Source organism: Delphinus delphis, chromosome X (assembly GCF_949987515.2).
Source record: "Delphinus delphis chromosome X, mDelDel1.2, whole genome shotgun sequence".
NCBI lineage: Eukaryota > Metazoa > Chordata > Mammalia > Artiodactyla > Delphinidae > Delphinus > Delphinus delphis.
Window position 1 is genome coordinate 116,649,245 of NC_082704.1, and position 23,766 is coordinate 116,673,010.

General features: G+C 42.9%; 1 protein-coding gene across 1 annotated transcript in view; it reads right to left on the reverse strand.

Annotated features, from left to right (window-relative positions):
- Nucleotides 1–1,759: 1,759 nt before the first annotated feature.
- FRMPD4 (FERM and PDZ domain containing 4) overlaps nt 1,760–23,766 on the reverse strand; it is a 182,926-nt gene continuing 160,919 nt past the window's right edge. Inside the window, exons 9-16 of the mRNA XM_060002885.1 lie at nt 23,590–23,726; nt 20,144–20,270; nt 17,598–17,687; nt 16,713–16,895; nt 14,513–14,651; nt 8,973–10,040; nt 7,318–8,607; nt 1,760–5,697 (exon numbers count right to left, since the gene is read on the reverse strand). Coding sequence (XP_059858868.1) covers nt 4,373–5,697; nt 7,318–8,607; nt 8,973–10,040; nt 14,513–14,651; nt 16,713–16,895; nt 17,598–17,687; nt 20,144–20,270; nt 23,590–23,726 — 4,359 coding nt within the window. The 3' untranslated portion in view covers nt 1,760–4,372. The remainder of the gene's footprint in view (nt 5,698–7,317; nt 8,608–8,972; nt 10,041–14,512; nt 14,652–16,712; nt 16,896–17,597; nt 17,688–20,143; nt 20,271–23,589; nt 23,727–23,766) is intronic.

The following is a 23,766-nucleotide window of genomic DNA, read 5'->3' on the forward strand; positions in this document are numbered from 1 at the left end:
GCTTTGTGACCACCTAGAGGGGTGGGAGGGAGATGCAAAGTGGAGGAGATATGGGGATATATGTATATGTATAGCTGATTCACTTTGTTGTACAGCAGAAACTAACACACCATTGTAAAGCAATTATACTCCAATAAAGATGTGAAAAAAATAAAATAAAAATGAAAAAATTTTAATACAGTTCTAAAGGTTACTTTCCAATTTTTGAAATGAAAAAGTGAGAGGGGCAGGCTAAGGAATAGGTAGAATAAAAAGTGTCCAACTGAGTGATGTTCAAGTTGTTATGAATAAAAATTCAGTTCAAAAGGTAAGACTCCAACTCTTTGATCTTTCAAAGCTGAGAAGCTATTTCTGTAATCTGACTTGAAAGTTTTATCATAGTTTTTGGACTGCCAGAGGGGAAACTTGCACTGAAATCCATAAAACCAAACTGAAAACTATTCTCACAGACAGATACACACACCTATCTACTCAAACACCTGTCCGGCACCTCTATACACCCAAACACACACACGCACACGCACACACACCCCAAATCAACCACTTTCACGGCAGAGATGAAATCAGGTTAGAGGAGAAAGAACGTAATAATATCCATGTATTTTGATCCCTGTGAAGATTCCTCAATATTTGCAAGAGGTAAGGAATCACGTGAACACAGCTAATTTGCTTTTTTCTCAATTTCAAAAACAGTTAACACAATTATGAACGGTGATAATCAGTCCAAGAGAACAAACTTTTCCATTGCCAAATGGAGAGTAATCCAGGAGGAATAAATTAGTGTGACATCTTGAGTAGCTCAGAAATAACATTCAGAGAACAACTGACATTTAGAAATATATAAAAGAGGAACAGAAATGAAAATTGTCTTTCCTAAGACGAATTATAATGAAAGATGAAATTCATAGCAAAAGGAATCAATCTACTGTAATGTTGCTGTAGCTGGTCATTTCAATATTGTCAGTTTTTTTTTTTCTGAAACATAATTTCTTTTGTGATCAGACTAATACCAGCTGGGCTGAGGGGTCTGTGTTAATTTTAATGTCTAAGGCAACTGCATTAGTTGCTGGATTTTACTAGAAGCCTAATACTGTGGCGGTGGTTCATCTGACCCTTCTGTCTTTCCGTGTCAATCAGATCCCTCCAGCCAATCCACTTACACAAACTATGGTGGAACTGAGACTCAGGAGAAGGGCAAATGTGTTCAGACTAACTCTCTGAGTCAAAAGTGAAACTCCTAAACACGTACAATAATGATAACAATAGCACAGATATAGAAAAAGTTGAAAGCAGATGGCCCAAATTGTTGACAACGACTGTCTTTGGGGGTTGGGTTTATAGGAATTTTCACTTTCTTCATCATTTATTTCTGTAACATATTTATTTGGTAATATTAGGGAATTATTAATTTTAAAAAGTGTGAAAATGGCATTATGATTATGTTTAAAAATTCTTATCTATAGGAAGTGCTTACCGAAATATTCATGGATTAAGTGCTATGATGTCTGGGATTTGCTTCTACATACAGTTTGGAAGGAGGTGCCTAGAAACAGAGAAAAGATTGGGCATGAATGGGTGTGTGATGAGTACATATTGATTCATTATATGATCGTGCCTATCTTTATACATGTTTGAAAGTTTTATAATAAAGGATGAATAAAAATGATAGGCGGTACACCTGGAAAAATAGGCTGGGGACTAAATGTAAAAGACCTCAGGGACAAGGAAGTTTCACTCTCTGCTTCAGTGGTCTCCGAACTTTAGTGAGTGCAACCCTACCTGCGACAATATTATTGCACACATGCATCAGGCATATGCTTATTAATTAATTGATTTATTTAAAATGATGTACATATACCACTGTACTCTTATGCCATTATAAAACATACACAAACATAAAAAAGGCTAGATAAAAATAAACACAAGTAGCATTCTAATACATTCTTCCTACACTCTAGTGGGCCTGGACCCCACTTAGGAGCGGCACATTTAGCGATTGGGGGGCTCTTGAGGTTCTCTAAGTAGTAAAGAGTTTGTTTATAAGAAACAGAAATTTACTGGAGCACCCAAAGGTAATGGGAGATTGGTTAGAAAGACCCAGAGCTATTTCACTGAGGCCTCCCGAAGAACTGAAATGGACTGGGATGGTGTTCTAACTGGACATGTGATCGAACAAGGATCATCACTTCCTTGTATATTTCTTTTATACATATGCAATACACTCATGTATTCTGCACAGAGTCAGGATACGATATGCGTATAAAACAAACAGCCCCTACATATTACCTTGGGCAATATATTTAACGCAATGCTTATGATGATAATAATATCTAACACTGAGTACTTACTCTTTGCCAGGTATTGCAGTAAGAACTTTATATACATAATTTTACTTAAAACTCGTGACAATCCTATGGAAATAGATCTTATTATTGACTTCCATATTACTAGAAGGAACTTGAGACTGAGGAAAATTGACTAGCTTTCCCAAGATGAAAGGGCTAGAAAATGGCACAGTCCACATTTAAATGAAGAAGTTTCTGACCCCAAACCACATGTCCTTAACTACGAAACTATATTGCCTCCATAGGGAATTAATGATAGTGTCCAAACCATAAGATCGTCGTGATGATTAAATGAGATAAGATATATGATATGTTTAGCACAACGTCTGACATAGAACACAATCCTATATTAATATGTATTTGCGTATACAGAACATTTACCAAAAATTTCCACAGTAAACATCATTAAGATTTCTCACTATCAAACACCAATATTTATAACTGTAATCAAATAATGTTTTATTATTTAAACATTATAATAACACGTCTAAACTCCTTTTGTTTGCTACCACCTATAAATATGTGTGGCTTTTGTTATTGAGTCTCTACGGAACAACTGACGAGAGAGACAGCAACTGGGGACTGTGTTATGCCTACAGAAATGGAAATATTTGCACTGGGCACACTCCTGTCATATTCTAAGAAGCCACCTACGTAAATAGGAGTGTGTGTAGCTTGAGCACTAAAAGAGCCACGAAGTACATATGTACATATCAACTTTATTTTACAATTGCAGACTTTGCATCCTTTTGCTTTGACCCAAAGATACAGTTTTAGAGAGACGATGGTTCTAAAAACTTCTTTGCATTCCGTCAGGTTCACTTGAAGCGGTCAAGTTTACCACTCTTTTTTTTCCCCCTCAGCTTTCACATTTCTATCAGCCAATCCAGATTAGAACATTTCAAAAATACTTTTATTATTTATTTAAGTATGGCTTCCATATTAGAGTAACTATCTTTCCCCGATTTTCTGGAACATTCCAGATTTGAAATTTTGTCCCAGTGTTAGGTTGTCATTGCAAATTTGGTTGGAAGCATTGGCTCCCGTAGAGGTGATGCACGAAGCTCTTTGCTTTACGTTACTGGACCTGCATTTACTTGTGAGGATCATTAAATGTTCCTTTTTATAATTTTGCAAATACTTTACTAAATGTTCTGTCACCCTGAAGGGAATTCTAGAGAGATGGTGTCTTTGGTTTGTATATTTTGACACTGAGTCAAAGCAGATCTCTCTTTTCATCAAACAATTTAATTTTGGTATTATTAACTCCTTTCCTTGTGTGCAATTAGATAGTCCCTAAGTAGGTATTACCCGGGAACCTGTCCATCATTCCCCCTGTTCTTCTATTTGGGAAGTATTTTAATTCTAGAAACATCACGAAGAGCATTTGTGTTGACACAATAGAATCCACTCCCACCCCATTTCTAGCCCAAATGGCGTAAGCCAAAATGAAATATGTAGGATTCCTGGAAAAAAGCATCAGATAACCAAACACTATGAGCAAAAAATTAATTTATTATATATATTCTCTAATAATTCATAATAGCTTTTTGAATTTTAAATGTCTTTTTGCTATTTCCAATGCTTAAAAATCATAGTTTTAAAACATAAGTACTGTTTTATATACATTGTGATTTTTCTTTTCTTTTTTACTTCTAAATATGAATGATATGGTCTCCAAGTATCCACTTGGAAGGAAAGGGGATAGGATTCATTGTTTTGCTCCAACACAGCAGAATTTAACGTTTCACATCACATACCTGGAGTTTCGACTATATGAAAAATAGCCAAATATCACCACTTCCTTGTATATTTCTTCTACATGTGTATATATGTATAATAGAAACAGAATACATCTGGATTAGTACATTTCAACTTTTCATCAATGTGACTTTTATCTCCTATTTCATATAAAATAACAAAATATACAGAGAGAAGAAAGGAGACATCTGTTCATCGTACACATAAAGTAAATAAAAGTTCATGTATGGCTTTGCAAAGGTAGATTATGACGTGACTTTCATACTTTATTTATTTAAAAGCATCTTGAGAGAACGTGTTAGTGTGCTTACGAGAGCGGCCATGGTGGTTGAATGTCGCATTGAGAGTCCAACATTGGGATCCCCAGTGGTCTTTCCAGTGGCTGCCTCGGCAGCTTTCAGGAGACAGATGTAGTTTATGACCACTTCATCGATCTTCGCTACAATTTCCTGCCGCTGTGTTTCTGAGTTCACAACTTTAACTAATCGCATGCAGGCTTCTGTTAGGCAACAGAGCACTTGAAAGCTGGAAGTCATAGCTAGGAGCATCTCCTCTGGACTTTTCTCGGCCATTGCCATTTTCCTGCAGGCACTCCCCAACTGTCTGGACTCAATGGATAACAGCTGCTTGTACTGAGAAAGTGTTAGGTCATACGCTTCAAGGCGTGACTCCCCTTTCTTCCCCTTGGTTTCCCTGACAAGGCAGAGCAGCTCATTGGCATCATTTTGGGCTGCGAGGAACCCATCGGGCATTGCATATGTGCTCTCCTTAAGGGCATTTATCCTTGCAATCCGGGCATCAAAAGTCAGGTTGCTGAAGTCCACATCATCTGGGCCACTCAAGTCTTCGGCCCAGACCTTCAGAACTGAACCTCTGGACAGCTCCCCTCCTTGCTCCTGAATTCCGACAGCCAGGGGTGGGCTGCTTGGGTCTGGCGTGGCTTGAGTCATCTGTGGTCGAAAGAGGCAAGAGACGTGGTGATCGACCTCTCTCTGCTCTTCGTCCTCATCACCATCTTCATCCTGCCCTCCGTTCAGGAAGCAGTAGCTGAAAGGTCCCCGGCATCTCCAATTGCTGCCTTCCAGCTTCCGCAAGGGCAATGTCCTATACAGCTTTGAGTTTTTGTGAGCCGCTGGGGACCTTTTGTGAACTTTCCCCTCAGAGCTAAAGTGCATCGAGCTTTGGGAAAAACTTTTGGTGAGCTTCTTCCCTAGGGGGAGTTCTGCGTGCCTTTCTGAACTGGCCTCCTGTGCTTCTGTGATACCTGGACACTTTAAGCTGACTGCACCTTTGCTTCTCTCCCGGAAGGTCTCCAAACTTACAGATCCCGAGAGGATACTGCTGCTACGTCTCAGAGCCCTCTGGCTGGGGGGTGTCCTGAGGCTCCCCCCTCGCAGATCCAGTGGCCACCAGCTCACAGCCTCTCCGTAGGCCTGGTTTGCTTGGGAGAAATCAGTAGGGTCTTGATTTGGAATTGGCACCTTTGATTCCGAGTGAATGTTTGATGGTAGCAGGGTGGGATCAGCTTTAGGATGTTGAGGCCAAGCTGAAGGCATGCCTCCTCGTCTCTCCTTCCCAGGCTCTGTCAAAGCTACACTAGGGGTAGTAGGAAAACAGAGAGAATCATTAAGCACCTCATGGGTGGTCATTTTTACTAAATCTCTATGCGATGTCTGTCATCTCCCAAGGATGTACTCGAGAAGAACTACCATCTGCCAGGGTCGACCTGCTTTCCAAAGACGGCCTCCTGAAATCTTTAATAGATTTCAATTTTAATATATTTTAAGAAATACTAGAGTCTCTTATTCCTGAAACGATTGATTCATTTGGCATTGTCTAGAAATCCCAAATGTTTTGAGGGAGACAGTGGAATTTTGTCAATTGCCTTGTTCCCGATATTTATCTATTAAAGCTTAGACACATAATGAGCAAACACACGTCTTACATACAGATTATTCAACCCTGTTTACGACATTTAAGCTCCATTTCAAGGAGTCAGGTTAATCCTGGCATCGGTTACCTTCCTAAAAAGAAGTGGCCTAATTTAATTAATGCAAATTAGGTATCTTCGCCTTTTAAAGAGGACCCCGTGAGGTTCGCCTGGTACAGGGTTTGAAGTTGAGACACTGGGAAAGTCCCAGAAAAGTTGTCATGTGGGGACAATGGCCTCCACCTCACAGAATTTTTGTGAGAAGCAAGAGGAATAGGTTAGGTGAAAGCTCTTTGTAAACTGCAAAGTGGCCTTTAATGAGTTTAGAGGTACAGATGCTAGTTGGGAGATGAGTTTGGTAACATTCGTAGATGGGTTTCCCAAGGCAGGTGAAGCCAGTGGTGAGTTTTGAGAAAGGAGATAATCTTAAAACGGCGGGAATGGAAATTAACCAATATAAGGTCTCACTAACATCTATTGACCTACATGGAAAAGACACTGCTGAGGATATAATTTGAAATTGCAAAGTATGAAATAGTGTCTGCTTTTGCCACAGGATGGCCGGCCAAGCGGATCTCGGAGACGGATAGGTGCCCACTGGGTGGCAGAATGGTGAAGGCGGGCACAGAAGGTGGCTGTGTTCGTGTTTCTACCTGGCGTCTATATTTTATTATTTGGGGGAAAATAAAGCAGCTGATCGTGCATCCCCCCCAAACCTTTTAGACACTGCGGTAGGCCAGATACTTCAGAGTCCTCGTCTAGGAGAGTCTTACAGAGTAGGGAGGGCTCTGGAAGTACTGCTGAGAGGCAAAGGATCTTCCCCAATCTCTCCCGCCTCCCAGGTCCCCTGCTCTATTTTCCTTCCTTGCCTCTCAAAAAGGAAATGGCAAAATGAGAAATTCGACGTCTTGAGAAGGAAATCAAACTTTTGCGATTCTAGGCAATACGATCTTATAACTAAAAGTTGCACTGGGCGCTGCTAAAAGCCTACATTTAGAATTTAGGGAAAGAATGTTTGCTCCATCAAATTCTAAAAGCAAGACAGAGCAGGAAGCTAAAGGCCAGAAATGCCATTTCCACTACTGTCCAGACCTAGAAGTGCCAGTATTTATTCAACACTGGGGGAACAATGATTTGACACTTAACCTGGCCACAGTTCTGCAGCCTTTTTAAAAAACCCTTTTCCTTTTCCTCCAGACTTTCTATTTTTAGGTTTGTTGTAAATTTGGTTTACGTGCTCCTGGCGGGTAACGCAGAGCGCTAAATCCGTCATTGCTGTACCTGTGGTTTCCTTAATCTTGGGGAGTCGATGACATCCGTCTCTCAAAGTGCCAAACAGGGGTTCGGCGTTAATGGCCGTGTGCAGGGCAGGCACTGTCATCCGTGGACACATCCCTTCTGTCTGTGGGTGTAATTCCTTAAAGGCGGCTCCGTGGCTGGGAAGCCCGGTGGCTCTCTCCTCGGAAGGAAGGTAACTCACGCCTTTCCCGGCAGCCTCAGGAATCAGGTGCTTCCCCATGGAGGGGCAGAGCGGGGACTCCACCGGAGTGGCACAAGTGCTGCTACTGCTACCCGTGCCACAGCCTGCGTCCACCGAGGAGCCTTGAGAGCTCTGCAGAGAAAAATGGCCCTCGCTCTGCAACGACGACATCCGCTTGGCCAAGTGGTAGTCACAAAGGCGGCCCACGCTCTCCTCCGCCTCGGGGAGCTTGGAAGGATGGTCACAGGTGGACGGGTCAGCATCGTCCGGGTTACCTAAGTCTTTGGCTGAAGACACACAGGTCACCTCTGTTAAGAAGTGGTCCCGCTGGCCAAGTCCTGAAACCTCAACGGCTTCTCCATCAGGAGCCCCATCATCCTTCCCTTCGGTCTCTGTGGTTCCCACAGCCAAAGCTCTGGGAAAGGTTATCCCTGTTGCTGCTTCCAACCCACTTTTTTCAGCCATAGGCCCCTCAGTGGCCACATACCATCTCTGGCTGTCCTTGCGAAAGGCAGTTCTCTCCAGGTTAAAAGTGCTCAGGTGCTGACTGTCCCTTGAAGACACACTAGCAAATTGACCTTTGGCGTCCTCCTCCACGTCTGCCGTTTTGGTCCCCTGCTGTTTTTTCCCTGGCATGCTCCCATTAAGGGATGCTTTCCCCTCCCCGTCGGCCGGCTGGCTTTTCCTTTTGCTGGTGCAGGAATATGCCATCGGCCCAATGTGCAGTTTGCCAAAATAGTCAGTGACTGACTTAGTCTCCATGGTTTCGGGCTCCATCTCCACGTGGCCCGAGTGAAGGATCTGCTTGGAAGGCACAACTTTGGGCGGGAGGTCGCTCACTGGACGGGGAGTGAGGGCATGGGAGGCCTTCGGAGGCAAGGCCCCAGGTGGGCTTTTGGAGGTGGGGAACTCTGTCTGCTCTTCCGCAAGGGGGTGGTAGCCTTCGTGAGTGGCCAAGAACATGCGGGAGAGGTTTTCTGACTGCTTCTGGGCCGTGGCCAGTTCAGAACTCTCCGTCATTTCCGAAGAGTTAGTTTCATTGCCCGAGTCTGACGAGGACTCGGGACTATAAGCCCGCAAGATGGCTACACCTGCAGGCCGTAAAAAACAAGAGCCGGTTAATGGATGCATCACAGGCACTAGGAGACATGTAAGAAAATGGGGCTCATTATTATTAAAAAAAAAAAAAAGCCAACTTTTTCCCTTTTCAGTAAGGACTCTGAGTTTATTGCACAGTTGTTCCGGAAATGGGGGGAAAAAGACGTGCCACGTGTTTTAAAAAAAGAACAACCAAGGACACCACACACACAAAAACCCCACGATGGTAGTTTCAGCACGTTTAGGAAACGGGACATGCGTGACATGAAGGACACATGACAGGACTCCAAGGGCGGATGGCTTGCAAGGATGAAATGATATGGCTATCAGTGAATAAATGTAACAATCGTGAAAGAACCTGAATTGTCACTGGTCTGCTGATCTTCCGACACGGACAGAGCTTCTAGAGTGTCCAGCGTGGAAACGACGGCGCTATCCAGGCCCTTCTCACACTTGCCCTCGGCGCTGGTGGGCACAGTGTCGATAAGGGACACGGGGATCTCGTCGTTCTGCAGGGTGCCGCCTGCCTCCTTGTCCCCCAGGAAGGGAGCGGCCTGGCCGTGACAGTCCTCCTCGTCGGAACTATCTCTGAAGCCAGGTGGAGGCGCGGCGATAGCCATGTTCAAGGAACGCAGCAGGAAGTCGTCCTCGTTGTCGTCCCCTTCGGGCGGGGGCAGGGACGTGAGGTCAATGATGTCATCGCTTGACCCAGACAGGTTGAGGATGGCCGGCTGGTTCATGTCTCCCACCACGAGGTCCTCCTCGCAGCTCACGTCATCCTCGTCCTCCGCGTCGTCGGCGTTCTCCGCGTAACAGATGTCGTGCAAGAGGGGCTCCTCTATGCCCTGGGCAGCCTCGAAGTTCTTCACGTCGCCTATGTTTGCATACACAGAATTGGCCACGAACTGGATGCCCTCTGCGTCTGGAGTGAGATCCAGGCTCTTCGTGTCATTGGCACCGCTGATGTAGAGATTCCTCTGCTTCTCCAGCAGTTCTGGACTCTGGTCCAGCAGTCTTTCATAGCCGAGAGTCGGGGGAGTGATACCATCATCCAAGGCGAGATCTCCAAAAATAAAGGACACTTTAGCTCCTCTTGGAGGCTCCTGTGCTTTCTTTAGAGCTTCTGGTCCTGAGAGAGTCAACAGGGACCGCTGAGCTAGACTTCTGTAGTCTGCCTTGCACGGAGCATCTCCCGGCTGGGTCAGCTGCTGGCTGAGTTCGTCTGAGTTATAGGTGTTGTCCATGTACAAGTGCCGGTGGTGGTCTTTTGGACACAAGGTGCCGTCTGGAATCTCAACTGCCTTCTGCTTTGCATCTATATATGTTATCTGTGCTTCTTGCTCCCCTTCGTCAATGAATGTGGTCACTTGGGGTACACAGTTCCAATCTGGGCCAAGGAGGTTATGCTTTCCTTTATTTTCAGTTCCTAAAGAGAAAGAGTCATGCAAAGACACATTACTGTGCTGTCTGGTTTCTGGGGGGCCTTGTCTCTGTTTCTTAACTTAATGGCTTGTAGCACCACTTTTGTGAATACGGTTGTTATTCAGCTTTCCAAATACGGTAGTGGTCGATTTAGGCTTCAGGTGCAAGGATTTCTTGGTTAGGAGAATTGATACTGCAGAAAATAGAATTGCTATTTGATAAAACAGAATACCATCCGAGAGTAGGGAACTACAGCTTACTTCCATCTGATCTCTGATTCTAGCATTAAAAGGCCTCATTTATGTCTATAAATGTGAATATACAACATGCCTTTAAAAATCCTTAAAGGCGATAGTCCAATAGGCTGTTATTCCAGAAAACGGATTGCGCTTTTCTTTGTAAAGTGAGAGCTAACATTTCCCGCTTTGTATAGGGAGATGTTGGACTTTTCCCTCATTGAGTTAAGAGAAGGTCAAGGATCCTCATACTTCTACCACGTATTTTAGGAAATACTGTACCGATAAGGTAATAATAAATATATACATATAATGTATATTAATAAAAACTATAATACTACATATTGCAATGGTGGCACCAAAACTTCTCTCTTTAGCCTTCTCCTGTCCTTGCGGGTGTGCGTATTTTTTACACATAAATGCCAGTACGCGTGCCTGTAAGCACACACGCACACAGGTAGGACGTACAAGGTGGAGCATTCGCAGGTAATGCACCCTCTCTGCTATTTCTACGCATAGTTAATACTTTGATGAATTTCCATTTCTACTTGTATCGTGAAAACTCCTGAAGATTTGTTTGTTGTTCTTCAAAACTGTAAAACTCTAATTTAAATCTCATTGTTTTGTTTGATCTTCAAGAGTCTTCCAATAGAGAACTCGGCTGTGGAGATTTTGCTCTGATATTTACCAAGACAGGGCAGCGAGTCATTGTGTCAATATTGCTTTGTCAATTCCAGAGGTGACATTTTGAGGAAATGTTAGGGTCACAAATTGTCCCATTTGTTTCCTCAAATTGCCCTCTGGCCCAAGTTTGAATAATACTGAAATCAGATATACAAGAGATATGGGAAAAAAAATCAGTTTTACTGAAGAGGTTTTGGCTCTCTCCCAAATATACGATGGACTCAATGCTGCACAATGTTCCGAGTCATTTTATTCAATACATATATTTTTATGAAGAGCAGGTAAAGATGAAATTTTGAAGACACTGAGTTACACACCAGCCATACTTACGTGCTACCTTATAATAAATACACCTGTCGGGGTTCAGCACTGTTTTATTAACAATGACATGGATTATGACTGGCTCTGTGTGAGTGAGTGAGTGAGTGTGTGTGTGTGAGTGTGTGAGTGTGTGTGTGTGAGTGTGTGTGTGTGTGTGTGTGTGTGTGTGAGGAGTGTCGATTGTTGGGAGGAGGGACAGTGGTTCAGCAAAGTTGTGAGACAGCTCTGGGTTTAAACCAGGGCTTGGCAAATTTTCTCTGTAAAGGGAGGGCCAGATAGTAACTATTTTAGGTTTTGTGGGCCAACAGCTCAGTTGAGCAACTACTCAACTCTGCTGTTGTAACACGAAAGGAGCCATAGATGACACATAAGCAAGCGGATGTGGTGACTTGAATGGTGACCCTCCCGCAAAAGCTAAGAATGTGACTTTATTTGGAAAGAGTCTTTGCAGATATAATTAAGGATCTTGAGATGAGATCCCCCCGAATTATCTGTGTAGGGCCCTAAATTCCAATGGAAAGTGCCCTTATAAGAGAAAAGCACAGGGAGATTTGGGCCACACAGAGGAGGAGGGAAGACCGTGGGAAGACAGAGGCAGAGACTAGAGTCATGCAGCTACAAGGAATGCTGATGGCCACTACAGCAACAGGAAGAGCCAAAGAAAGACTCTCCCTGGAACCTCTGGAGGGGGCATGGCCCTGCCAATGCCTCGATTTTGGACCTCTAGCCCCCCAAACTGTGAGAGAACAAGTTTCTGTTATGTTGTCCCCAAGCTTGTGATACTTTGTTACGGCTGCCCCAGGAACCTAATACGATGTACAAGTTTCAATGAAACTTTACTCACAAGAACAAGATTTGATCCATGGGCCACACTTTGCCCACCCCTGGTTTAGACCAACAAGAAATCTGAACAGGTGAGCAGGCTAAAGGCAAAGTTAATAGACTTTCCTAAGGCTCAGAGATGCTTAGCTGTGTGGGTGCAGGGGTTTTGAAAGTACTTGAAGGGTTAATTTTCAAGATAGTGAAGAAGAAATAGGGGCTTACTGTTCCTGGTTAGAGATCTTGACGAAGGCCTTTGATCAATTTGAGACAAGAAGAAAATACATACTCACTCTTGGCTTCCTTCCAGGAGGGTGTACTGATTTGGCTCCTGGAATGATTTTGGAAACACAGAAGGATGTCTCCTTCTAGGGATGAGCTGGCCTCAACAGACTTTGCTCTGTATAGTTTTTGAGTCTCAGGAGATCTCTGGGGAATTTCTGAGGAGAAGGGAGCCCTTTCAGCCATGAGAGGATGCTAAGTCCCGAGCTGCAGCTCTGCTTGGGTCAACCAGTTGCTTTTTTGGAGTGTGCCATCTCTCGCACTTGTCCTCCCTTATTAAACACACACACGCACACACGCACTCCTGCTTGCGTGTGCTATTTGGAACATGTGCCCTCACCCTCCTTCTCACTGTCGAACCGAGAGAAATTACCGAGAGGTTGAAGTTCCAGTCTCTCTCCACAGTAATATAATACTTTTTGGAACTAAGTTTTTGCCTCTTGCAACTTTATTCAACATCACATTGTGAGTCACTATATATAAAGTGGACAGAACTGAGGCCCCTCGGTTCTGTAACCATTTGTAGAATGGTAGGTTTGGCTTTCTTCTTGCACCCGTACAATCTTAACAGTCCATGGAGAAAAGGTTTGATTTTCACAAGAAACTTTACGGTTTTAAGATTTAAGATTTTCCAGTGTGAAAGGATTGTGTTAAATTGTGGAACTGCTCTTCAGAATGTCAAGCGTCAGCGTTCAGTTGCTCTAAATCTCCTCGCTCAATGAAAACATGTGGTCGTAAAAATATTTACCACCTCCTTTTTGAACCTACTTATTTTTAATCATTTGTGTCTCTTAGAAGCAACAGACACTTCGAGGTGGGGTGGGATGAAATCTAGCCGCAAGTCCCAGCTGCCGTCCAGCACACCTTGCTCACCTCTCTTTCTCTCTGGTTTTCCTTTACCCTTTGACGGCAACTGTTTCCACTTTACCAACCGTCACAATAAACTGCATGCCAGTCTGTCTGTGTGTGTGCCTAGCTACATATTACTATATATCCATGGAATAATTTCTGTTTTCTGCTAAGTTTAAAACTAGGGGATCTTCCTCCCCTTCTTTTTCCTTTCCCCCTTTTCTCTCAGTAACAGTGACAACAAAATTTGTTCTTAAGAATTTCCCTTTCTTTTAAAAGAAACCCTAATTATGGAGCCCCTGATTATACTTTTTCATGGGTCATTAGCTCTGGCTTGAATGGTAGGGTCTGTCCATCAGCCATATTTCCTGAGGGTCCACTACAGATGGAGGAAAAAGTTCAAACACTGAAGAAAAAGGTTCTAGAACATGCAAACTATTATATATAGAATGGATAAACAACAAGGTCTTACTGTATAGAACAGGGAACTATATTCTATATCCTGTGATAAACCATCATGGAAAAGATTATGAAAAGAATGGATATCTGTGTATGACTGAATCACTCTGCTGTGCAGCAGAAATTAACACACGGTAAATCAACTATATTTCCATAAAATAAATTTCCAAAAAAAAAAGTTCTAAAATAAATAAAAACCATCCACCCTCAAAGGAACTATCAGTTCAACAGCTGCAGCCCTGCTTATCCTCACTTTGGAGCTATTTCTCCCTGTCAAGTCACTGAGATGAATTATTTGATCTTTGCCATTTTGATGCTTCTGCTAAAAAGCTAAAAAGCTAAAGGGCTTCCAGGGTCCCTTCTAGAGCCCGAAGTCCAAGGGTCGGGCGATTCTCAAGTCTCCCTGTTGTAAGGCTCCCAGAATCCTGGCACCTTAACGAGGGACCAGCCCTAAAGCTGGGGGCTCACAGCCCCTACTGGGCATTCCATCCTTAGTTCTCTGGGCCCTGACTCACCTCTAGAAGAATGAGGCAGTAAAAGCTTAGCCGTATAGGCTGAGGCCTACACCCTTCACAATAATTCAATCACTGCTTTGGAAGCATGCACCCAACATTGCCAAGTGATGTGTAAAATATGACGGAAAAATCAACATCTTCATCAAAAAAATCTAGACCAAATCAGAAGTAATTGGAGGGTTTTGTGTTAAATTTGGACACTAGATGTTTTTATGTGTATAGTTTTAACTTTTCAAGAAATATCCTTATTATTGTTGTCTGGTGGTGTGGGGAAGGGAGGTCGGTGCCTCGTGAGTTTAGGAAGAGAATACCTGTATCCTGGGTCCCTGCGTTTTTCTTGTTGGCCATGTTAAATATCGACCTCCTGGAATCCACAAGCAGCCGGTAGTATCCAGCCGTTAAGCAGGCCAGGTTCATGGCATCGGAAGATTCCATCAAGAGCGTGATGGGCTACACAAAAGAGAATGTTTTGGTTAAAACCATTCCTCCTTAATAACCTCCCTCAAGGGACGACTACGTTTGTGCTTATGGAATGTGAACAAACGAAGTTTTGGAGCGACTGTTTCACTGAAGAAACGCAAATGGGGGAAAGGTCAGGTATAACAGAGAGCCTGACTGAAAAACGTTCAGGTGACAACAATTTGAAAGGCTAGACATTTGGAACCTTTCCCAAGTCATAATGGATTAAAAAAAAAAAAGATTGGCTTTGTTCCAAATAGTTAATATTTTTAAAAGTCATAGTTAAGGAGTCAGTTACTAGTTGTGAACCCGCCATCTGAAAAAAAATCACAGGAAGATTAAGTTTGGGTTCGTGGTGAAAATTCGTGTTGAAGCAAAGCAAAAATCAAGTGGAAATTACTGCTAAGACTGAATGAAAAGTGTCAAAGAGATCCAGGAAAATGACGCTTCTAAAATAAACTGTAAATTCAGAGGAGGGCAAAACAGACATGGGAGTTGAGAAAAGGCCCTGCCAGAACTTTCTGGAAACTATGAGGTTACCATATAACTGGACGTGGATCTTGGGCATACAGGGAAGCAATTATCCTCGTTGAGTAAGGAAGGGTGGACTTGCTGGTGTGTTCTTGTTGAAAGAGAGAGAAAGTGAGAGGGAAATAAGGGAGCAAAGAACAAGCAGGCACCCGGAGAGGCACAGAAACAGCGAGATGACAGGCCTCTTGCTTTCACTGCCACGGGTAGCACCCTGGCCTTGGCTGGTGAAACCTAATTTCCACCCAAAGCCCCTATACTACTTGATGTGCTGCCTTTTCCTTCCATTTCAACTGTCGTCTCCCTCCAAGCCACCCCACAATTTTTTTCAGTAGGCAGGAAACCACCCATAGGGTCTTGTCACCCATTTCTGTTGGAGACAGATTATCCCTGTTATCAGGTCTGTGATGACTGCACCCGATATACCCTTTCTTCCACCTGTTTTCCATGACAGGCTATTGTTCTCAGCATCCTCGGTTATGGACCGGGACAGGCACGCCAAGTCTCCTCTTGGACTTTCTTTGCCATGAAGTCAAGGGCGACGCCCTGGATTCAGCCCACGGAACGCCATGGGCCACGGCCAGCGCGCCTGAGCTGCACGCTCGCCCTTTCACGCTCATCTTTTCCTGCTGCACAGCACACTGAGGCTTCCCTTTGGCTGTGCAGAAGCCCTTTCCCACGTTCTCCTTTACTCTCAAATCTGCCCCTCCCACGCCCTGGTGGGCGTGAGGCTGGGAGCGGGTTAGGGGTAGGGGGAGTTCTCAGAGCACTCGTCCTGGGTCACCCTGTTTCCTTTGTGGACTCACTGTCTCTCTTTGGATCCAGTGCCTTTTCTCTCTAGAAACATCAGATACATTAACGCTGCCAAAATCCAATGACTCATCTATTACATACTGGGACAAGAAGGTGGGGACAGGGGACCTGGATTACATCCTGTCAACTTCTGTTTGGGGAGGAAATGTCTGCCCTCTGAGGACAATCTCAGATAGTTGTTTCAAATGAAATGGCTGTGATATTAAAGGGGCCAGATGTTCAGCCAGCACTAATTGCTATAGCATGAAAAGACAGATTGACTAAAATACTCAGTTTTTCCAAAAGAATAAGCACATATGGATGCAACCTAACAAAAGGGAAAGGGGGTTCTGAACAAAGTTGGGAAAAATCTCCCTGACTCTATACAAGAGCCACAGATTCTAGAGAGTAAGTAGGGAGACGTGTCCCCTACTCTCCATGTATGGTTCATGCACTCTGGAGCCGGAAGGGACTTTAGAAATGAACTCACTTGCTTTCTCACGTAGAGATGAAGAAATGGAGCCCAGAGAAAGAGAGTGACTCGTCCCCCAACCACAGAGCTGTCTAGTGAGGACTCGAGCCCTCACACCTGAGTTGGGTGGACTTTTTCTGCACCCGTGGCGCCTTCCATGCGCTGCACATGTTGACATTTTGCCTCTTTATAAATATCTGCAGCACTATCAGGAAGCAAGGCCACGTTCAAGGCCACGTGTCAGTGTCTGAAAGACTCACCTTCACGTCCAGCACATGGAGCTCCACCCTCACCAAGTTCTCCTCTTCAGTAAACATCTCAATCCTATTGACGTGGCTGAAGTCAGCTAAAAGAGCCACTAGATTGGTTTTGGTGTTTATCACGTGGCTTATGCCGTAGCGGGGCCCCACCAGGAGGGTCACTTCTGAGCGCTTTTCTGCCTGCTGAGAAAGAGACGTTGACAAAATATTAAGACTACTAGACCTCTGGGAATTCCTTGGAGGTCCAGTGGTTAGGACTCCACACTTTCACTGCCCGGGGCCCCGGGTTCAATCCCTGGTCAGGGAACTAAGATCCCGCAAGTCACGTAGTACTGCGTCCAATAAATAAATTAATTAATTAAATTAAATAAAAATACTAGACCTCTGAAGCACCAGGCAAAGCTGAACCTGAGAGTCTGTTTTTATAAGATTACATTTTCTTTAGAAAGTATTCCTGGGTTACATTGTACTAAATCATCCAATTAGAAGAACCAGATATATGATTGCAGCGAGGCTCTGATAAAATTATGAATAATGTAGAAAGTAAATGTTATCATAGCACATATATTCATTGTCATGAGAAGCTTGTAGAAATGAGGATTTTTTAAAATCATTCTGGCCCAGTGATTTAAAAGGAGGCCATTGTGCGAGCGCATTCTCTCGGCTCTCCACATTTCTTTTTCTAGGGCATTCTGCAGTGGCATTATCTAGCTTAACATTTCTTCTGATATTTTCACACTGGGGTGCAGTCAATTAGAAATAAGGGCTGGAAAAGATTCACAGCTGATTTGCTTTTGTCATCAGACAGCTCATTCAAGACAGCCTAGACAGTGACATTTTGCAGGCCTCTGTGGCTTCCATGAAAAAGCAAGGAAAAGAAATTACCACTAATGTTGCCTTGAACACACGGCCCCCATACAGTCGAAGGTCACTGAGGAACTTGAGATAATGGACCTTGGCTTGAAGTGCGGAGAGCTGAGGAGAGAAAAGAAACCTCAGGTGTTCACTCCATCCGGCATGATTGTGTTCCGGCTGGACACCAGCCGAAAACAAGGGCAAACGAGAAGGATGCTTCTACTGCCAACAGATGGGGTGTGACAAGGGCTCTTCATGAGGAATGAAAGTAAACTGCTCTGTATTTGGTTTCCTGATCAAGGGCCGCAACAGAACATCTAGATTTAAATCTTTTCGTTTTTGGGGAAAAATACGGATTTGCTGGGCCAGAGCACTCAACAAGTCAGAATGAGATGATAGAATTCTCCACTGCAATGGGTGCGTGCAGAGTTTGTGGGAGCTGTTTTGAATACACACCTGCAATCCATAGAAAGCCTTTTAAATGGGCTCTTCACTCCCATCTTGTTTCTTCCAGTCTTTGCAAGTTTTCAGGGAAAGTGAACTTTCTGAGCACCAATCATTGTGGAAATGTTTGAACTCACTATCTAGGTCAATTCCAAGAAATGACTCTAAGAATTCAATTTCAAGAATCCATTGATTCAATTCTAAGAATCTATTGAGTTTCATGAATGACTGACAAATGAAATTTTATCCAGGTAAAATTGATCTTTATAAAGACTTAAAAATGCAGATTCCCATATCCTAAAAAAGTACTTGATTGAAAAAAGTCCACGTTTCAATCTAAAATATGATACAAAACTACTACACATGAAATAGATAAACAACAAGGTCCTACTGTAGAGCACAGGGAACTGTACTCAATGTCTTATAATAAACCATAATGGAAAAGAATCTGAAAAAGAATATATACATATATATATATATATATACACACACACACGCACATATATATGTATAACTGAATCACTTTGCTGTACACCTGAAACACTTTAAATCGACTATACTTCAAAAAAATTTTTTTTAATTAAAAAAAATGAAAGAAAGAAAAAAAGTCCACATTTCATACCAAATGTGCCAGGAAAGTTTGTTAGAGGTGAAATTTTCCAACGAGGTGTAGAACATCAAGTAGCAAGGACTGTAAAACTCTGTTTTCAATTGCAGATAACTTGCCAACTCATTTGTCAACCGTACCTCAATGTGCTATCCTTTATATAATTGTAGTTTAGAACCAATCATCCAGCCGACTTCTTTCAAAAATCCAAAGCACTTTGCAAATTGATTTGAAATCAAACCACTCACTCTTAACTAGAAAAAAAATGACCGTTATAGAAGGACAGTGATAGATAGACTGATCTTAGAGCAGTTATCCAAATTATTACAAAACCAGTGGGCCAGGCTTGGAAGAAGATCACACCAAGTCAATTAAAAGAAAGTAGCTTTGGGCAAGTCAGAACTGATACTTAGAACATCTTGACCCATGACATCCTGCTATATTTCCATAAGCTGAATGCTTACAGAAACTGGGAAGTAAGTCAAAGGTGGCTGATAGTGTGTCAAAGTTGATCACACGTTTAAAAAAGTCATTGGGGGTGAGGAGGGAGCAGAAATAAGTATGTGTCAGCCAGTAAAAAGGACTTAAAATCAGATACTAAAAGACCAAAGAACTAGCCACACAAATGATTTGTATTAGAGTCACACACATTTCTGTGGCTGGTATCACTGAGAAACTGTTCAGACTGTCTCCAATTTTATAGGTCCTGGATTTTAAGGCTCCTTCTCTTTCTGGTTCCTGAAACCCTGTGCTTTTATGACCAATAAACATAACTCTCTATTCTGACCAACAGTATATTTTAAAGTGTCCTTTGTATCTCTTTTACTTGATTAAAAAAAAGGAGAATTTAACACTAATGATGGTGAATGACAGAACTAAGTTTATCTTCTAAAAGTAAGAGTTAATTCAGTGGTTGTCAGTTGGGGGTGATTTTGGCAAAATCCAGAGACATTTTTGTTTGTCACGATTGAGGGGGTGGGCGCTACTGACATCTCATGGGTAGAGGACAGCGACGCTGCTAAACATCACACAATGCACAGGACAGCCCTTCTTCTCCAACGAAGAATGATCTGGTCCCCAATGTCAATAGAGCCAAGGTAGAGAAACCTTGGTTTAATTCATGTGGCGTCTAGTCTGCAGGAACCCTTACTGGCTGCTGTGCACTTAAGCTGGTCTGAGTGGTAAGCAAAAATATGATGAAAATATTTTGCAATTCTATCCTCTAATCCCAAGGTCCCAGAGGCTTTGCAAGGTTCTCCTACATGCTCACGTGAACGCACACACAATCCGTACAATAAGGAGTCTGTAGCTTACAAGGAATACATAGGCCTCCATTAGAATACTGATCTTTCATTTAGTCTTAGAAACATGTTAATAGTTAAAAAAAAGAAGGTTATATAGTGTTACATCCTCTGCAAATCTGGTGCTAAGTATTTTATTCACGGGCTAATTTTAAACATTTTAAAAAATGTACGCAAGCCTCACTTTTTAAAATCCATTTTCTATTAAGATGCAAATGTGATACCTTTTTACCGGGTGGTACCAAGTTTTGATTTGCTTTGACAAGGTGTGAAAGTGCTTTCTTTATGTTCTTCTCTTTCATGCTTTGCAGCACAGCAGAGGGAAGGAAAGTCTCTAATCCCCATTCTTTTCTGCAATAAAGAGCATATCTTTAATTTCACATTCTTGTGATGATTAGATATCTAAGACAAAATGGCACTCTGATGTTTGTTGGAACAAATGAACTCTTGGTAAGGCAGGGAATGGAGACAAGTCCCCAATTACGGAAGCAACTTTTAATTTATATTCAGGAAACATACTATTTGATCATTAATCCATGTGTTTGCATTTTAAAAGAAATATATTCTTCACTCTCCAGAGAGAAGGCTAATGAGGCATTTGGTACCAATGGAAATTGAACAGACACTTTATCCAACCCACCTCTGAGTCTCTTAGACTTCATTCACGTATCTGAGTTTGTACTTCCAACACCAATTTCTCTCCATCCCTTTGTTTATTCCCATTGTCACCTCTCCCTGTCTGCCCATGCTCTTTCTGTCTTCTCTTAGAAGGATAAATGTAACTCCTTCATGTTCCCAAACTATTCTTTCCTCCCCATCTCCCTCATCAATGGTGTTCTCCAGAAACACACAATTCTCTTTTCTCCCACCCAGATAGTATCTATCTAACTCCTTCCGTCAACATTTCTGGCTGAGGAGGGGAGGGGGTTGCTGGTATGGAGACAGGGTAGGGTTCAGGACCCTTAAGTATGTCTGGTACTGACAAAGAGATGCAAACATCACTCATAGGTGTGGATATACAAGGAAAAAAAACAACAAATGGGCCTGGGTTAGTATATTCTTGCCAAGAGCCCATGTTCCCAACAGTGACTACAACCCTATCCTAGGAAGGTTCCATATTTTGAATTCTAGGAAATTTATCCTGATTGGTCATGTGCCCAACCAGAATCTTCTAAATTATGTGAAGACTTTCGAGAAGGTTCTGGTTATTTCTCCGGCTCCAGATCCTCTCTAAAGAAGGGTAGGAAGACAGCTTTCCCCCACTTGACCATTCACACCCTCTTCACTAGTTAAGATGGTGTTTCTTTGTGATCACTGCTTTCTTCCTTCTCCTTCTCCTCAACTTGTACTTACTATTTTTACCCATCATTTGGCACTCCTTACGGGGTACCCTGTAATTCTACTTGTATCATTATTTTACATCATTACTTTTCATTCTGTGTCTTGTCTTTATAATCAGATCACAAATTCTTCAAAGGTTAAGATTATAATTTACAATATTTTCTTTTCTCTTAGTATAAAGACAGTAAGTCCCCTACATAGGAACCTTCAAGTTGCAAACTTTCAAAGATGCAAACATGCGTTCACATCAACGTCGGGCGTGAGTGAAATGGCAGCTGGCCCTCCGTGTCCTACTGCTGACGATCCTTCAGCTCTACCATCTCCCACCTCCTCTCCCTCCTGCAGTCAGTAACTCTTCTTGCCTGTTCACTAGATGCCAGCCGCAAAAGTATGCCAGCTGTTGTACTGGACTGCTGTACTTTTCAAGGTACTGTACTGTAAGATTAAAAATGTTTTCTTTATTTTTGTGTTTGTTTGTTTTTTATGTATTGTTTGTGTGAAAAGTATTATAAGCCTATTATAATACAGTATTATATAGCCGATTGTGTTAGTTGGGTACGTAGCCTAACTTTGTTGGACTTAGGAACAAACTGGACTTAGCAATGCGCTCTCGGAACGGAACTCGTTTGTATGGAGGGGAATTACTGTATCACATAAAATGTTCAATGAACGTTTGTTGGGTGAATGAATGAATGAATGAGAACATTAATTAATCATCATAGACTCTGCAGGATTCTTAGGCAAGTTAGTTATCTCTGGAAGTTTTTGATTGTACCACACTCAACCTGGTAAAATGTGGGTACAGAAAGTAGGAACAGAAATGCATTTCGGTTGTCTGAAAATCATCTCAAGTTGTGCAGGCCAACTTTTCAAGTGGGATCCAGTTTCATCTGTTCCTAAGATCCTCAGAAAGGGGAATGGATGAGGGTGTGAATGGATCCACTCAAGCGCGAGACCTCTTTGTGAGCCGAATCTCTCTCGGGCTCCAGTCCTGGCATGTGTGGCAAGAGAGAAAGAGACAAACCATCTGCAAAAAGGAGTGCACTGAGATTGGAAGGCCTGGGCTTCTCAAACTGCACACAAGGATCTGTCCCCAGGCAGTGACAGGAGAACGGAGAGTGGAAAGATCAGGGGCACTGGGGGTCAGCAACCTGGAGCTCTCATCTTCCCAAACGCAGGCTTGCAAACCCATCGAGAAGAAACCATTTCACTCCGTGGGGGACGACCTGGCGCTGGGGAACCCAGAAAGGCTTTACAGGCAGCCCACGGGAAGCTTCTCTGGGATGTGGAGTTTTAGTCAGCCATATGCCACTTGGAGGTGGAGACAGAGCAGACGCTAAGGCCTGTAGTGTTACGTGGAGATGAGGCTTCAGCCCCACCATAAACTTTGAAACATGAGTATTTCTTTTTTCTTAGCATTAGAGCTGCCAGGATTAAGAAAATGGTGGCTGCTTTAGGCTGTTGGATCACCTTCCAACAGGAAGCATACAGACTGGGAGACAGAGGGTTCTCTTTTAAAGGATGACTCTTATATAAGCTCGTCAACTGAAGGCAACATAAACTGCTTTTTTCTAACAAGAGGGGATCTTTTCTGGCTAAAGAGGTAGTATACTGCTGTTGTAAATGCCATATTCAGCAAGAGAAGGCATTTATTTTCCAAACAGCATTTGATTCATGAAACAAAGTTTGTGTGCCATCCTTTCCCACGCTGTCGCAGTTCTTTATTACAACTACCATCCTTCCTGATTAGGACTCAAAGAATTACTTTGTATACTGCATTTTGATCATCTAAAAGTAATCTCTGGTTATGCACAGCATTTTCTAAACACAGGTCTTCAAATGATCACACAACCTATAGCACGATGTGGAGTCCCACCGCCTGTGTTCGAATCCTACCCCCTCTAGTTAATAGCCAGTGTGACTCAGGCAAGTTATTTAACCGTCTGTGCCTCGGCTTGCTCATCTGTCAAACGGAGCTACACTCCTACTGACTTCATAGGGAGGTTTTGGGAATCAAACAGCTTAATGTCTGAAGAGTGCTGAGACCAAAGCTTGCTTTAGAACCAAGTTCATTTAGGAATTTAAAAATGTATGCTTCATTTTAAATGTGACCCTCAATTTAACCACAATTCTCTAAAGGTGGACTAGGTAAGAAATGGTGTCTTCCACCGAACATGAACAGAGTATTCATATATTTTGCCTCTGGTTAACACATGCTCTGCCACAAACGACATCAATTTTGGAAATAGACATACACATCAAAAATACCCTTGGGCATTAAGGAGGCAACATCTTTGTCTCCGAAATGGCTCCGAGAGTCAACACTTACTCAATGTACTTGAGGGAGATTTTCTGCGTCTGCTTGGTGGTCACGGTTGCGATGTACATTTGCAACGCCGCCAGCCGCAGGGCGATGTCATATTTCAGCTCCGGCCCAAACCGCTCCTGAACGACGTCGTTACAACTCTGAAAAGAGACCAGCAGAGGGCGCAGCTTGTCAAAGGAT